Genomic DNA, 17,091 nt, shown 5'->3' with positions numbered 1-17,091 from the left:
AGTGTCAAAATGGCAGTTATTGACATTGACAGCAAGTAAAGTGCATGTGCGATTTAAAAATAAATATCCATTTTCTAATTTAAATTAGTTATTAGGGAAAATGATTAAAATTTTAGTGTATTAACAGAAAAATGCCTCCAAAACAAACCAAGAAGACCTTGTGGGTCGAGTGCGAGCGTTGTCAATGCAGCGTTCTAACCAATGATAAAAATGTACACATCGATTTGAATTGCTCAAAAGATCAAGTAAAATGCCCATATATTGAAAATGAGACATTGTTTACATGGCTGGAGCGAGCCAGTGCGCCTCCTGATAGCGTGCCTAGGGACGCAGTGTTAGTCCATCCGTCGGCTGGGACTCTCATTGGTGCTGTAATCGGAAAACCCTTGGAGTTGAAAAGGGATGGCGCTCCGACGCTGGTGAAGCGCATGTGGCCGTCGAAGGCGTCTGCACCAGCCGCTGTCATATTACCGGCTGCAGGTATTAATAGTTTATTTTATAAATAACTGTTCTGTTGCTACAAATTGTAGTGGTAGTTCCTGAGATATCCAAACTCTAAATATTGCTCCAAATATTATTGAATTATTGACTAAGATTGCAAGCAGGTTCTACTAAGCCAGCAATAACTTAACTTGTGAATTACATTTTAGAAATCTATATTATATGATATCATTGTTATTTATTTTGTGCAGAATATGATTGCAGCTACATGTCACAAGATATCAAAAAATTGTGAAAATGCAATTTTAGAATTGCCTATTAAGCAGGGGGTTTCCAACTTTTGGAGGGTGTTAATATCTACATTCTACCATACCATATCAAAATTTTTATCTGTAACACGTAGGTGTTACAGATGTTTCTGTATCAGCAAATAAATAAAATTGATTGATTGATTTATTGAAGAAACAATAAGTCTTGACTTTTTTGAAGTACAGAAGGAGTACTTTCTAAGGTGCCCAGGTTGGGAAGCTATTTCTGTGTTTATTATTTAATTGACAATAAACTTTTCTTATTACAGATCTAACTGGTGTATGGTGTAGTGATAGTAAAAAAGTTAGTGTAGCTATTCTAAAAGGTGTAATCCCATCAGCATCATTTGTCACAGTAAAAATAAGAAATCACAAAGTAGGTACAGACATAAGTGATATCTTAAAAGAGAGATTTATAAATCATTATGTGAGCACAGGAAGTGTCTTAGTATATTATTATTTTGGCAAAAAATTGCAAATTGAATTTATCAATATAAAGCATTCAGAAATATCTGAAAATTTTAATGGAACATGGTTCCTTTTGAGTGAAAACACAGTGTGGAATATAGAAAAGAATATTGATAAAAAAGTAAACAAGAAACCTGTTATACTAGGTGGTGTAGATGATATTATAGATGAAATAAAAACATTAATCAACATTTCTTTTGACACATATGGGTTTGCAGCTAATTTTCAACCTACTAGAGGTCTTTTATTGTATGGACATTCTGGTATTGGTAAAACAGCTATTTGTCAATATTTAATTGAAAATTGTTTTCATATTGAAATCAATGGCCCAACAATATTTAGCAAATACTTTGGTGAGACTGAATCTACAATGAAAAACTTGTTTGCCAAAGCTGTTACAAATGAACCAAGTATTATTTTGGTTGATGAGATTGAAACTATTTGTCCACGCCGTTCTTCCGGTAGTACAGAACAGGAAAGACGGGTTACATCCGCTTTCGTGTCATTATTAGACAATTTACACCAAGAGTCTAGCAAAGTCTTCGTTTTAGCGACGACTAGAAAACCAGACGCGATAGATCCTATGTTAAGGCGATTCGGACGTTTAGACAAAGAAATCGAAGTTCCAGTGCCCGATAGAATAAGGCGTAGGGAAATTTTGTATGCACTATTAAAAAATCTTCCTCATAAAGTTGCATCAAACGACGTAGAATCAATAGCAGATCTGGCTCATGGCTATGTTGCTGCAGATTTAGTAAATTTGTGCACCCAAGCTTCACTTAAATGTTTAAAAAGAAAAAGTCCTGTAATAGAAAAGGAAGATTTAGTCAGTGCATTAACGGTAGTAAGGCCCAGCGCTATGCGGGAGTTACTAATAGAAATACCAAATGTCAGGTGGTCTGATATAGGAGGACAAGACAACTTGAAGTTGAAACTACGCCAAGCAGTTGAATGGCCATTGAAACATTCGGAAAGCTTTCGTCGATTAGGAGTTCGTCCGCCTTCGGGCGTTCTTCTTTATGGACCCCCTGGTTGTTCAAAAACAATGATAGCGAAAGCATTAGCTACAGAAAGTGGGCTAAATTTTCTATCGATCAAAGGCCCGGAACTATTCTCGAAGTGGGTTGGAGAATCTGAACGCGCCGTAAGAGATCTATTTACTAAAGCACGACAAGTAGCACCCTCTATCATATTCTTTGACGAAATGGACGCTCTAGGTGGGGAAAGGGGTGCGGGGGAAGCCAGCGTTCATGAAAGGGTACTAGCCCAACTTTTGACAGAACTAGATGGAGTAGTTCCTCTGCATTCAGTGACAATTGTAGCAGCCACGAACCGTCCTGACAGAATGGACCGAGCCTTGCTTCGTCCTGGACGACTTGATAGACTGATATACGTGCCTTTACCAGATTTCGAAACACGATTACAAGTTATCGAGCTAAAATTGAATAAAATGAGTGTTAGTGACGATGTGAATCCTCATAGTTTAGCGACAAGGACAGAGGGGTTTTCTGGCGCTGAATTAGAGGCGCTTTGCCATGAAGCGGCGTTACGAGCGTTAGAGAAAGATCTGGATTGTGCAGCAGTAACAATGGAGCATTTTGAACATGTCCTAAAAGAATTTAAGCCGCGAACACCTCAGTCTATGTTGGAGGTATATGAAGAATTTGCTTTAGGACAAAGATCTGGTTAATGCTGATACAATATTTGTTAATATTTACCTGTGTACTATCAACATTATGCTGTTAGGAATTTATTCCTTTATTATTTTCATCTGTGCCTGAAACTTCAACAAAAGGTGCACAATCTTAAGGTAATGTTTCATTGTACTTTGGCAGCATGGGGAAATCTGTGACCAAAGATTATCATTATTTTCAGTAGATTGTCTAAAACTGTTTTTACAATTAAAGTTTTCGTTTTACCAAAAGTATAACTATATTGTCGTAAATATAACTGCTAATGTCTCCTGGTTTTCTCTATTTTCATTGGTTTAGGACACTACCTGTCCACAGTTAAATAAGAGTTAATTATATTGTATAAAAAACTATTTTTATTTAACTATATATAACAAGCAATGAATGTAGATATAAAAAAGAATACACAATATTTGTATAACTATTTAATGTTGTAAGAAATCTTATATTACTATTTTTGTATATAAATTAAGTTAATCTAGTCTTAACTATACAAAATTAAAAAATCTACATTGATTTACATTTTTGTTTATAATCAGTGAATTTTTATTAATATTGATTTATTGAATTTTTTTCACTACCAATTTTATCCCATACAATTTAACCTCCTGGTCAGTAGGGGGTTGTTCGAGGTTGTGCAGGGATCATCATTATACAATAGGTCATGGATAATAAGCAAATTGATTTATTTTTTAACTAAAACAAAAATAATGCAAAATTTTGCAATGGTATAAGTTTCTTCGTAACTTCTTCAAACCTTCTGTAAAAACTTTACCTTTTCAAGTTAACAATCCAAATTGCGAAGCATCTATACAATTGTATGTCATAAACAATTTTTATACTTAATCGTCCTCGATTTCCTATTTTATGCCTATTGGTGTCAGTCTGATCTAGTGTTAAAATAATCGCGCTAAATAAACGCAGATATTTTAATCCAAAACTATGTTAGTTTTGGCTTAAAATATCTGCCCTTTAGACTTTCAGAAGGAGACGTAATTCCAAACAGAAAAACATCCTACCCTATCCCAAAAAATGGCTGTTATTCACGGTGACTTTTCTGGTGGTGTATTAGGAAACATCCTATACTAACTGTGTCGTACTTGGTGCAGGCGGGTAGGCTTGTCGACTCTGTTGGTCGTTTTTTTATTTCATTTTAATCAAACAATGAAGGAATAGAATCTTCCTTTGTCCCTCTAGATACGATAATCTAAAATTATGTATCGTCGCCCTTCCAGCATCTAAGCATAGGCGTAATTGACTTTAGAGGGGCAATAGGATGGTCATTCACCTTAGGGGTAAAATATTTCAATAAATACTTGAGAAGTACTATTTTTTTTATCATTAGTGCAACAAAATGTGTGCAAAGAAACAGATACATTTTATATATTGCTTAAAGATTATATCGGAGAGATAAAAATGCTGCCAATGTAAGATTGTAAAAGTCATGTTTTTAAGTAAATGTATTATATAACTACGAATATATTAAATGCAATGTCTACTGAGAAAGAGCTAAGGGTTTAGGGTACGCTAAGAGGCTTGACGTTCAAAACATTAATTCTACCATATTTTATAGTACTATTTACCTGGGGCTCTAGCACCGAACGTGTTATGCACGAAGTTGACATGCAATGTAATTCTAATGAGTTCCACAACTAGTGAGTGGCGAAACATGGTGGGCGAGGCTTTCATACAATGAGTGCTCAGTTTTAAACCACCATGGAATTCATAACTTAAATCGGATTTTTTCTATTGTCGAAGTTGATTGGCTCAATTTACAGCACTCTTAAAAAAAACTTCGTATTGTAGCCAACCGAAAAGCATTTGGCACAGATTCATTGTTGAAGCTTATGCTAAACCGGTGCTGAACCTACTTCAAGTAAAATTAAGGGTAAGTTAGTAAATAATATACTAAAGATGAATCCACTCATATTTCTTTGTCATTTAATTACCGACACCCCTGTACTCACAAACATTACTGTGAAGCCTCACAGTGCATTTTGCGATAGGTTCATCGTCATATTTATCGACCCATTACCGGCAAACTACAGGGCACGAGTCCTTTCGCAAAGGACGGAAGGGCTTAAAAAGAAACTCCGAAAATTTTTAAGTTATACTTCTTTTGGCGCGTTAGGGATAAATTATGAGAGTAAATTTTTACGATGCGCGCGCACACCGTCACAAAAAGTCGGCACCCTGAAGTTAGCTATAAGGTTTGACAGTGCACACTTTGAATTGTCAAAGTCTGCGGGCTCATTCCGGTGATATAATTGATTCAATTGTGAGACTTAGTTGTCCGATTATGAGTTAATTAATATTCCCTGAATTATATTTATTACTAGCGGACCCCAGCGCCATCTGTCGGGCTGATATGTGAATCTAAACCATCCAGGGTGCCACCCAAACGCATACCGAAAAATTCAATTAAATCGCTCCAGCCGTTTAGTTGGAATTCAGTGACATACACACGCACACAAGAAATATATATAAAATGTCCATTTATTTAATTAGTTAGAAATATTTTTTTGTTATATTTAAATAAACTTTATTTTTCTAATATTAGTGTCATTTTCTTTACAGACGTAGAATAAGGCGAAAGATAAAATATTAGATTTTTATCTTATTACGCCAAAGAAGTATAAATTCTAACGAGTGTACATTTTTTTACTTAAAACGACGTTTAGCCGTCTAGTCCCGTCCGCAAAGGCTAAGCAAGCAAGCTAGTTTCTTTGATCGGTTCAGTTTGATCAGACCTTAATACTTTTTACATATTTTCTAGAACTATATTGCTGTAAAATTAAATTTAAAAGGATTTTTTTTTTCAAAATTCAGGCATCATATACACAATATTCATAAGTATAAATGCAAATAAAAAAAGACAAATCTTATTTTATAATCGAGGGAATGCAGTACATTTTGTTAATAAAGATTTAATTTAATAAGAACAAAAGCATTTTTAAATTTTAGTGTTTTAGATATACAATTTTCAGTCTTAAAATAATGACTTAGTGTTGTTTTTCATTCCGATTTTGGGTATTGTTTTAATGTAACTGCCATACTCTCAAACAGCCATACCCATTATTATCTGAGACTACGTAATCACTTACCATCAGGTGAGTCTACAGTCAAGTGTAGTAAGTAACTTGTGGAATAAAAAAATAAATAAATTGATCCTTGTCAGGTTATTGAAAACAGGTTACCCCATTACCATTTCAGACTGCATCATCACCTACCATGAGGTGAGTCTGCAGTCAAGGGCTAACTTGTAAAATAAAAAAAAATTCCTTCGACTGCCTATGGTCTCCAGCATCAGATCTACTGCAGAGCTTCACTACAACCTAACCTAAATACAAAGGGTGCAAAGTTCTCATCAGAATAAAATATAAAATACAAATTGATAAACTTACAATCGCACTAGTCGCCCCTACGATTTTCGGAAGGTCCCTTCGATTTCTCTGGTCTGCCATCACCAAAACCCCGATCTCCTTATCACGGGACCACCTTTGAAATATCTTCTTTCCAACGCAAAAGGAATCATCAAAATCCGTTCGTAAACGACGAAGTTGTCCGCGAACAAACAAAAAAGCACAAATACGGTCGAATTAAGAACCTACTCCTTTTTTGAAATCGGTTAAAAAAAGTACTAATATTAAATAGGTCCGACGAACGTGTGTTTTACACCCGCAGTATTTCGGTATGCCTGTTGTAGCATATCGCGATCCAGTCTGGCTGCGTGGCTCCCCACTGGATCTGGTTGACTTCCCCCTCGGCCGCGGTGTACGCGAGGATGGGGTCCTCTATGGCGCGCGGCATTTGCTGGATGTCCCATATCAGGGCCTGGTGGTCGTCGCCCGCGGTGCAGATGTGGCAAGAGCTGGGGACCAAAGGTTTTTCAAACAGCTTCGAAATTTGAGCATAGTTTTAAGCTGAGCGATCGGTACATTTTAAATTTCATAAATCACACCACATTTATTTATTTATTTCATTAGATATACCAACGATATACTGTATTATCATAAATCATTTAACATTATAGAGTCCGAGTACAGTTATCACTTACGTATTTGTAAAAAATCCTAATCAATTTAATAAAATATCTGGCCTATACGAATTTGTAGTTATCAAAAGTTTAATTATTTATCCACTTTATGAAATTACTGTAACACCTGTCAAAATGTACTCCGTGAGGTGGTAGCTCCGCTTGGTGGACACAAGAATGTTTGGCTCGAAAGCAGAATTGCTCACCATTGAGGAGTTTGACCTTCAGTCCATGCAGTATTACCCGCTAAGATCTTGTGTTGTTGCTGGTACTAAGATGATAAATAATATACATAAATATTTAGAATATACATATAAACACCCAGACACTGGAAAACATACATGCTAATCACACAAACATTTCTCAGTAGTGGGAATCGAACCCACGGCCTCGGGCTCAGAAAGCAGGGTCGCTGCAAACTGCGCCAATCGGCCGTCTAAATTATTATCGTTAGAAGTGAATGCTGACCTGTGCGGCGCCCAGGCGATGCCGTTGACGCAGGCGCGGTGGTTGTTGAGGCGCGCCACGGGCGTGCACGGCACGCGCACGTCGAGGATGATGACCTCGCACGCGTCCATGGCGATGGTGGCCAGGTAGTTGGGGTCCTGCTTGTTCCACGCCAGCCGCAACAGCGGCGTGTGTTGCGGGTCCTGTCGAAACATCGAAAAAATTGCATCAGGCAACTAGGCCCACAAAATACTGTACAGTCATCACATCAATATACTACCAGCCCACTTCAGATCACAGGTTCCTCTCAGAATGACAAGGGTTTATTTATTTATTCGTATCTGGGAATAAGGCCCATACATAACACATACAATAATGTACAATCAATACACTACCGGCCCACTACAGGACACAGGTCGCTCTGAGAATGAACAGGGTTTATTTCTTTATTTGCATGTGGCAACAAGGCCCATATATAACACATACAATACTGTACAATCATCATATCAATACACTACCGGCCCACTAGAGGGCACAGGTCGCTTTTAGAATGAACAGGGTTTATTTGTTTATTAGCATCTTGCAACAAGGCCCCATTTATAACACATACAATACTGTACAATCAACATATAAATCCACTACCAGCCCACTACATGCCACGGGCCTCTCTCAGAATGAACAGAGTTTATTTATTTATTTGTCTCTTGCAACAAGGCCCATATATAACACATACAATACTATACAATCATCATATCAATCCATTTCCGAACTACTTCAGGGCACAGGTTTCTCAGAAAAACGGACCCATTGACATCATTGCCCCATTCAGATCTTGGAGATGTCTCTTAAAAAGTTCAAAGTTTGTATTAAACGTAAGCTTATAGGAAAGTCCTATTATAGTATAAAGGACTACGTAATCAATAAAAAAGCTTGGGTGTGAATTATTTCTCTAACCAGGTTGCTCTTCTAATAATTTTAAACGACAATGTGAGATAGTGATAACAAAAAAAAAAAAAACACCTGGCTAAGTTTGTTGTTGGTTTCTTCTTAGACAAGGGCGCGTTTGGAGTTTTAGTTTTAAGTTTACGAATATGGTTCATGTAATGTACGTATCTAAAGTGCCACTTGACTATGGGCCTACTTGAATAAAGATAATTTTAACTTTGACTTTATTTATTTGCATCAGGCAACAATGAACATATAAAAACACATAAAATATTTATATAAAAAAACAATTGATCATTAAATAAAATATATTATAAATATATATATATATATACATATATATATATATATATATTTTATATACTACATAACAATCTTAAATTATATACTATCATCATCATCGTAATCCCATTACTGGCCCACTACAGGGAACGGGTCTCTTTCAGAATGAGAATTTATTAAAACTTTAAACTACCCCACCAAGTGCAGAGTGGAAGACTTCACACGCTGGTGGAAGTATGAAGAACTCTCAAGCATGCAGGAATCCTCAAGATGTTTTCCTTCACCGTTAATGCAAGTGACATAATAGCGTTAATTTTAAACGCACTTAGTTTATAGTTTACCATTTACCAACAGGTGGGCCATTGGTAAATGGTAAACTATAAACAGAGCAACACTTCACAGCACAAGGAACGCTTTCTTCATAGTCCTATAGTCCTGTATCCATCAACCTGGGGCGTCGTAGGTGTTCATGTGCCTCTAACTACACCAACCATTATGCCGTTCAGAACGGAACACAGCAAAGCTGCTTGGCAGCAGTAATAAGCTTGCCCGAACGAGCACTGTCACAAATGCTAAATTAAGTTAAGTGTTGTTAAATGGTGCTAGCAACGTTTTACGCGAACCAGCTTGTTGTTAAATGGTGCTAGCAACGTTTACGCGAACCAACTTGTTGTTAAATGGTGCCAGCAACGTTCAACGTTCAAAACCCAAGAGACAAACCTGCAAAATGATATATTTGATATAAAGGTGATACAACACAGCAGCACACGCCTCACCTCATAGATGATGGTGGAGTGCTCCAGATGCCGCAGGTCGAACATGCGCACGGAGCCGTCGGCGCCCACGGACGCGAACATGTCGCGCCCGCCCCCCGCGCGGCTGAACGCTATGTCGTATACTTCCTGGACAAGAAAGTTTTTATTTAAGCTCGGAGAACAATTCTAGTTTTGTTTAGATGTTTATGGAGCTTGATTTTACACTCAGATTAACGTCGTACCGAGCCGAAATCAAAGTCCTCGCAGGAGGCACCCTCCTACCTCCCCCGATTACGTCGAGCCTTGGGGCTTTTCTCATGAAGAGCTTTCTTACTTGCCCAAATCCCCCGGTGACGCCGTAGCAAACCCTCAGGTGGTTATCGGCAAGTGTCCATCCGAAAATCTGTATATAGTACCTAATAATTTAAGAAAAAATCTGTACTACTACTACAGTTTCAGCCAGGTAGAGTAGGGCGGGCACTGTGCCATTAGGCACTCACCTTGTCGTGCGCAATGAGCTGCGTCTTCACATGGCCCGTGACCTCGTTGACGCGGCCCAGCATCTGGCCCGTCTCCAGCCCCCAGATGGTGCACGTAGTGTCGATGCTGCTGGTGCCGATGAGGTTGGGGTCGACCTCGTTCCAGTCGAACGAGGTGAGCGGCGCGCAGAAGTCAGAGTTCTTGTTGTTGTTGAGCACACACTCGAATAGCGTGTACGGTTCGCCCGCACGCCAAATGCGGAGGTAATCGCCTGGAAAATATTTTTATTTATTTATTTAAACATCCTTTTTATGCGTAGTATGGGAAAAATTTAAAATATACATTAAAAAAATTAGAAGCAAAAGGTGAACTTATCACTAAAAGTGATTTACAGGTTTAGATTAAATATACGACTGGTTTTACTCAGGTTTGATTGCAGTTAATACTTTTTGTTTGGGCCTCATGCCCCTTTTACTAAACCGTTTTCTATTCTTCTTTTTTTGAGCCCTTGAAAACCTGGTGGTGCGTAGGGCGGAGACTACTTTTTCCACCCAGAGCTATTACGAGCTGCAGACGTGGTCCAAGATAAATTGGAAGCCTTCAATTATTTCTGCCTTCCACGTTTTCCCGAAAGATAAATCTCTCAGTGGAATCTGCCTTACTAATAAATAAATAAATAAAGAGAACCTGACATATAAAGACCACAATGCTATCACCAGTAAATCTTTTGTTCAATAAAAATTGTCAAAATTAGATAATGGCTTAAAAAAACCTTAAAAGTCAAAGAAACATGACAGCTTAGAAAGTAAAATTAAATTCAAATTCAGAACTATCTATGTAAACTTATTGGATTGCGTGAGCGTTAGCTACGATTAGTATGGAATCCTAAAAGCGCCATCTAGTACTAAGAAACAGTATCAGTAATACTTTCCCCTTTCAATCCTACTGTAAATATCCCACCGAACCCTCTAACACAAGGCTTGCAGCGAGCAGGCGCAGTCTCAGCCCCATTTAGAAGAGCTGATGGCAAAGTCCAGTTAGCACAGACTGAGACAGAGTGAAAATGCCCAGGCAAGGAGGCTTTGAGTCCAGTACCTCCAATTTAACCAATCGTGGTTACAACACGTTTGACGAATTCCTTAACGACAAGGCTGCTTGGAAGCAGGCCACTCTGCTTTCATCTCTCACAAAACGGAAAAATTCAAAAGATTGTTAAACTATAAAATTATGTGGAAAAGAGCAATATGCTGAGTTACTTGCCAGCTCTTCTCAGTGGAATCTGCCTTCTGAACCGGTGGTAGAGTCACTACAAACCAACCGACTTGACGTTTCAAAAGTGCATATAATCTAAGCCTACTTTAATTAAATGAATATTAACGTCACAAAACCACAAGCAGTCATATTATAATAATGCAAACTTACCACTGGTAGCCAATAAGTCTGGATACACTCCCTTGCTGTCGGGTATCCACATGATCTTGGTGGTGGGATATGGGTGGTCAAAAGTTGATTTAGCACTGAATTCACTTGTCTCTTCATCTAGTGATATTATTTGCACCTAAAATAAAAGAAACAGGTTATATACATATGGCATATAGCGGCCATAACAGGACACTCTGGCACAGGGTCCATGCTGCTCAAAATGGGCATAATTGATGACCCTACATGTGAATGCGACGGATTGGCTAGAAAGCGGTTGGACCTCTTGGGAGTGGCCTATCCACAACCAGAGGATTACTGTGCCTCCAACGTAAAAGCTTCAATCAAACTCTTAGAGTGGATATTTGAAGCTATTTCGGGTGAGGGGATACAAGGACGGGGCAAGCACAAAAGATCCTGGAGGGTCGAAGTGCATCCGCTGAAGCGGGCCTCATTACAAGATAGATAGATAGATACATATGGCATGCTCAAATGCAACTTTTGCAATGGCCATCAAAGGTAGGAATAAGAAATATAAGAAGTACATCAATCTTCACTGTAGATATTTACTGTAAGGTATTATGTATATCATGCAGTATAAGACGGATTGTTAATTTGTTGGAGTATGGCAGTCATACCCCTAATTGGTTTCTTCGCGACATTGCACCAGAACACTAAATCGCTTAGCAGCACGTCTTTGTCGGTAGGGTGGTAACTAGCCACGGCAAAAGCCTCCCACCAGACCAGACCAGAGAATATTCAGAAATTATAAATTACCAAATTGCCCCTGCCAGGAATCGAACCAGGGACCTCCCATTGAAATTCATAGAGCTCACCTTTGCTCCAGGGAGGTTGTTATTAAACATGACATAATGTTTGAGTAGTTCGGCCGGCGCAGCTATGAATTAGCTCTAAGCTCTGCACATTGTACATAAGAAGAATATTCTTGACTAATTCGGTCACATTTGCCCAATGCCTGCCTAGTAACCTAGATAAGCTAATATTGGTAAGTAGGGTGGAGGGTACAAGACCAAGCGGCGAATCACCTTGTTGTCACTGGTCTGACCATGTAGTTGTTCACAGACCTCCCTATTTCAGTACTTATCAAAAAGGCTGAGGATAGAACAGGGTGGAAGGCTGTAATAAAAACGCTATGAGCTTCAATCCACACACAACCACAAAAACCACAAAGTTTGGCAGAGTTTTGCAGCACAAGCACGGATGGATAGATGACAATCCTATAGTTTTTTATCTCATAAAAATTAATTACCTTATTGTTGTACTCTTCGACAAAACTCCCTAGAGCAAGCCTGAATCTTTTGTCAGGACGCACAGACCAGTTCATTGAATACAGGGGCCATGGTGCTTGGTATCTGGAAGAAAAATAAAAAACTTATATTATTTCTCCACCATCTTCCGCCTATCAATCTCCTATTGCTAGGCTGAGGATGATGGCTTATAAATCCTCCACAATGGAGTATTATAATGTAGGTATCAGAATAATCTCTCTACTTTGTACCTATTTTGTATGTTATGAACATATAAATGGATAATCTACTGCTATTATCCAGCCGTCTACCCAGTGTTGTATGAGCAAACACTCCTGCGAGGAGGCTTTTTGTCCAGCATTGTACTGATAGACTGGCGAATGTTATAGAGAAAGGATTAATTTGGATAGATGTATAGAGAAATACAGTGCTTTCATCTAAACCACACTCATGCTCATGGATAGGTAGGTCCCTTGTTCTGAGTTTGGCCAGATCAACAGGTATGCAAGCATGTTCAATAGGGCCTTTTTGAATATGCAAGTTTATAACATGGCACTTTTTTTTAATAAAAAGTTCTTTCTTGTATCATACAATCATAGCTTACTTGTATATTTCCTTGCGTTTTGTACTAGAACTTGTGCTCGAGCTGCTATGTGGCATCGACATGTTTCTGTAGCTATCGATTTATGTAACAAGTTAAGTTTAAATATTACGCTGAAAAGGCGTTTTAACACTCTCAAAGCACTTCCAATTGTAATTAACTTTATTTATTTTTTAAGCATGATGAAGCGGTGAATTACGAGTTTAATTTAATCGAGACACAGAGGCTGTTACAAACTAATGACTTAAAGGTTTTTAATTATAAAGTTGGAGTATCTTTAATCTTCTGAAAGTTATTTTAATTCAAATTAATCCATAATTTGTTTATTTTTATTCACAATCACTTGCAGCAAAAAAAAATGTTTTTAGAGTCATAGACAAACCTGAAAGTTAACTTAAAATCACAGACAGAACAGAGCCTACTCTATTTAGCGAAGCATAACAAGCATAGACAATTGTCTGAATAAAGTTCATGCCGTTCACTTCAATTTTTCATGCAAATAGGAGTAGGAGAGACAGAGATTTACATTACTTTGTATGCTTGAACTACACACAATTGTCGTTTGTTCTTCAAATGACCGTAGAATTAAACATTAAACTCCTTGCTTTTTTATTTAATTAATACTTAGGTAACGATAATAGTTATTAAAAAAAGTATTTTATTAATGTATGAAATATTTCTCTAAAATTATTTTATGTAATATACACTGATTGTATTCTCCTTATACTTGAATTTTCAACATGTTGGAGGACATGACATCTAGCGGCTAACCGAAGAAACTGTAGTCCCTTTAAAAAGTTAGCGCCTATTTTCAAACATGCTCAAAGTAGGCTCTTACTGCGGTCCTACTCTTGAATATTTATCTTAGATATTTATTTTTCAAGCTTTCTATTACTATTAAAAAAAAATCATTGATTATCCTCCTAACCATAACATCAATAATACCAAGTACCCTTACTTTGGGGATAGATGGCGATGTGCGTATTGTCGTAATATATTTATTTATTTTATCCAAACCAAAACGGCTAATCTCAATGAGAACGGTTTGTAAGCTGGTTAATGTCGACCAACTTATATAGGTACTTAGTTAGATTAGAATTATAACATAAATAATAATTGTGCACCGACTAAAAGTTTCTTCCCAACATACCTATTATCTATTATAGATAGTACCGCAACATGCACCCTCTAGGTGTGGAACAGAAGAAGCAGGTACCTAAATGTACCGTCTTAAAAAAGTACCTACTTATTATAAAAATTAGGTAGGTAGATACCACTGTGTCTAAAATTATGATGGGAAATTTAAGTAAGCTTTTTTATTTTAACTTACCTTTATGGTTAAGTCTAACTCTTTACTAACTTTAATTATTGTTGATCTGAACATACACTTTAATTTGTATTACTTAGCAAATTTTTTTACTAAAGGTTTTTTTTTAAATTTATTTCGGATAAGGTTGTTTTGCCTATGGCCACCTTAGTACAAGATTTGCGCTCGCTCGCAATTGAGGAGTTCATTAAGCAAACCAAACTTTGTATCGTCTTAGCAAAATGGATTTCATATCACTTGCTTTAGATTTTTATCTTGCAATCGTTTTATGAAATTTAAGCTTTAAAAATAATACACATAAGATCCATTTTACTCCGATGTTCTAGTATTTCAATACTCGAAAACGACACCTCGATGCGGGCGAGTATTTCTTGTACTAAGGCTACTGGTATCGGATTCTATGCTTGCTATGTACAGGCTCCCAAAGGTAAGGTGTTACACAATAGGAACTCGTAGGTCCATTATGTAATTGTTCCCCAAGTGTTAGCTGATGTAAGAAAGAAAGCCAATCCCTTAAACAGAGCTCGCGACGTGGCCTGCATTGATGCTATCGCGTGCTCGAGAATGTAGGTCGAAGCCGAAACTATCCTATGATTCATACTAAGCTATGATTAAGCATGCTTATCGTCTTGTCAGAACTAACTAGGTAAGTACTCATAGAATTAAGAACAAACAGAAACCGTGTACACCAATATTGAACCATCGAAAACCACTTAACTTTAGTAGTGTTTTAAGAACAGCCGGTTGGTCACTTCATACCATTTAACAGTTGACAGTAACCATTTTACCTCTTTGTTCTAAAAGTTTAAAAATAAAATCATAAAAAAAAAATCACAAAAAAGAACAGACTATGTTATACCACTAAAAAGCAAGAAATAAATATTTTCACCAAAATTTTCTAGTCGGTGCCAAGTAAATACAACACCATATTCAGAGGTAGCCAGAATGCTATTAGATTTTAAGTTAAGATACGAGAAAGGAAGTATCAATTTTCGTAAAGGGAACGATGGGGCTGACATTCTTATTGTTAAGAAAAGTCCAGAATAAATAACGAATTAAAAAAAAAAGAAAAGTAAATCCAAGCGAATTGAATCTCTCCCTTTTTGGAAAGTCTGTTAAAAATGGGAAAATGGTAAAACGTTAGCGAGTTAGAGCTAGGGAACTTCCCGCGGATGTGAAGTAAGACAGACGCCCGCGGGGCATTTTCACTGATTTCAGACATAATGCACTGCATGCAATAATGGCTGAATCATGAATGAGGGTTCTGTCTATTTTTAATTCTGTTTAGGTACTATGAAATAGAATTGTACTTTATACGTCAATCCGCGTAAGATCACCCTCTACAACTCTTTGACTGCAATCACGCGAGCTGGTAAGTCATGATGCAGCCTAAGATGGTAACAGGGGTACTAACATCGATAGCATGATAATCGCTTGGCGGCAAGTCTTTAATTATTGATTTTTTTTTTATTCTTTATTTATTTATTTTTAATCTGTATTATATTTCTTTTTTTGTTTATTTTAAAAATCTGTCTTAAATTTATTTTGTGTTAAATTTTGTATATGGGTCCCCGACCTGAAATAAAATTGTTTTATTTTATTTTTATTTTATTTATTTGTTTTATTTATTTGTCGGTAGATAGCTAGCCACTCTACTGTTAGAATGGATGAAACCCGCCAACCCGCGTTGTAGCAGCGTGGTGGATCGTAGCGCGATATCTTTTATTCCTTTTAAAAAGACCTGTACTAAACTTTGGGATATTCATAGTAATAATGAGGACTGACAAGTAGACTTCCTTCCTACGCAGTGGTGACCGCTGTGGTCACCTGAGTGGAGGTCTCAGGTCCGATACCTGGATGTGTGTATTGTCGTAGTATATTTAACGCTTATCATGTGCGGCATAATGAAGTAAAAGGTTCCAGGTCATGCTATGCTTATTTAGGAGGTGTACCTTATCACGCCTTAAAATAAACCAGCAAACTGCTGCTTTCTCGTAGATCACAGTTTCAACAGTCGATGGTTAATTAAAAATGGAGTTAATAAATAAATAAACTACGACAACACACACATCGCCATCTAGCCCCAAAGTAAGCGTAGCTTGTGTTATGGGTACTAAGATAGCTGTTGAATATTGATGTAAGAAGTATTTATATGTATGATGAATATAATGCATATAAATACTTATAATATTCAGATAAATACCCAGACACTGTCAAACAATCATGTTCATCACGCAAACATTTTCCAGTCGTGGGAATCGAACCCACGGCCTAGGACTCAGAAAGCAGGGTCGCTGCCCACTGCGCCAGTCGGCCGTCATACCACGTAACGTGAGTTCTAGGAGTAATATCGAAACAGCAAACATACAGCGTGTGCGTGTGTGAGCTTTTATCTGCACAAAATATTGAGTGCAATGATTTATCTACCGATCTAAGAAGCAGCTTCCAGCGGTCAGATTAATCTTACAACAATGCTCGGCGCCTACGCGGAATCGAACCTTGAACCGCGACCTTTACTCGACTGAACAATTACGACGAAAGGTTGACCGCGGTCTGTGAGATACGAGTACGGTGGGCTCTGTAACTTGAGCAAAACGTGTATACAAACATTATAAAACAAGTC

The 17,091-nt window shown here is 37.5% G+C and overlaps 2 protein-coding genes across 2 annotated transcripts; one reads left to right on the top strand and one right to left on the bottom strand.

Annotated features, from left to right (window-relative positions):
• Positions 1-11: 11 nt before the first annotated feature.
• Positions 12-3,303, top strand: LOC120627579 (ATPase family protein 2 homolog). Its single transcript, XM_039895586.1, has 2 exons — positions 12-480; positions 1,019-3,303. The coding sequence occupies exons 1-2, from the start codon at positions 132-134 to the stop codon at positions 2,905-2,907; spliced, it is 2,238 nt and encodes a 745-aa protein (XP_039751520.1). The 5' UTR covers positions 12-131; the 3' UTR covers positions 2,908-3,303.
• A 2,215-nt stretch (positions 3,304-5,518) lies between these two features.
• On the bottom strand, positions 5,519-13,491 carry LOC120627353 (DDB1- and CUL4-associated factor 7). The gene is made up of 7 exons (XM_039895338.1): positions 13,145-13,491; positions 12,543-12,645; positions 11,276-11,411; positions 9,874-10,124; positions 9,395-9,520; positions 7,413-7,594; positions 5,519-6,779 (listed from the first exon to the last, which is right to left on the bottom strand). The coding sequence occupies exons 1-7, from the start codon at positions 13,204-13,206 to the stop codon at positions 6,581-6,583; spliced, it is 1,059 nt and encodes a 352-aa protein (XP_039751272.1). The 5' UTR covers positions 13,207-13,491; the 3' UTR covers positions 5,519-6,580.
• Positions 13,492-17,091: the final 3,600 nt, after the last annotated feature.

The sequence above is a fragment of the Pararge aegeria genome, chromosome 11 (assembly GCF_905163445.1).
Source record: "Pararge aegeria chromosome 11, ilParAegt1.1, whole genome shotgun sequence".
In the NCBI taxonomy this organism is placed as follows: Eukaryota; Metazoa; Arthropoda; class Insecta; order Lepidoptera; family Nymphalidae; genus Pararge; species Pararge aegeria.
Note: the sequence above shows the minus strand (reverse complement) of the source record. Positions and strands in the feature narration are given on the sequence as shown.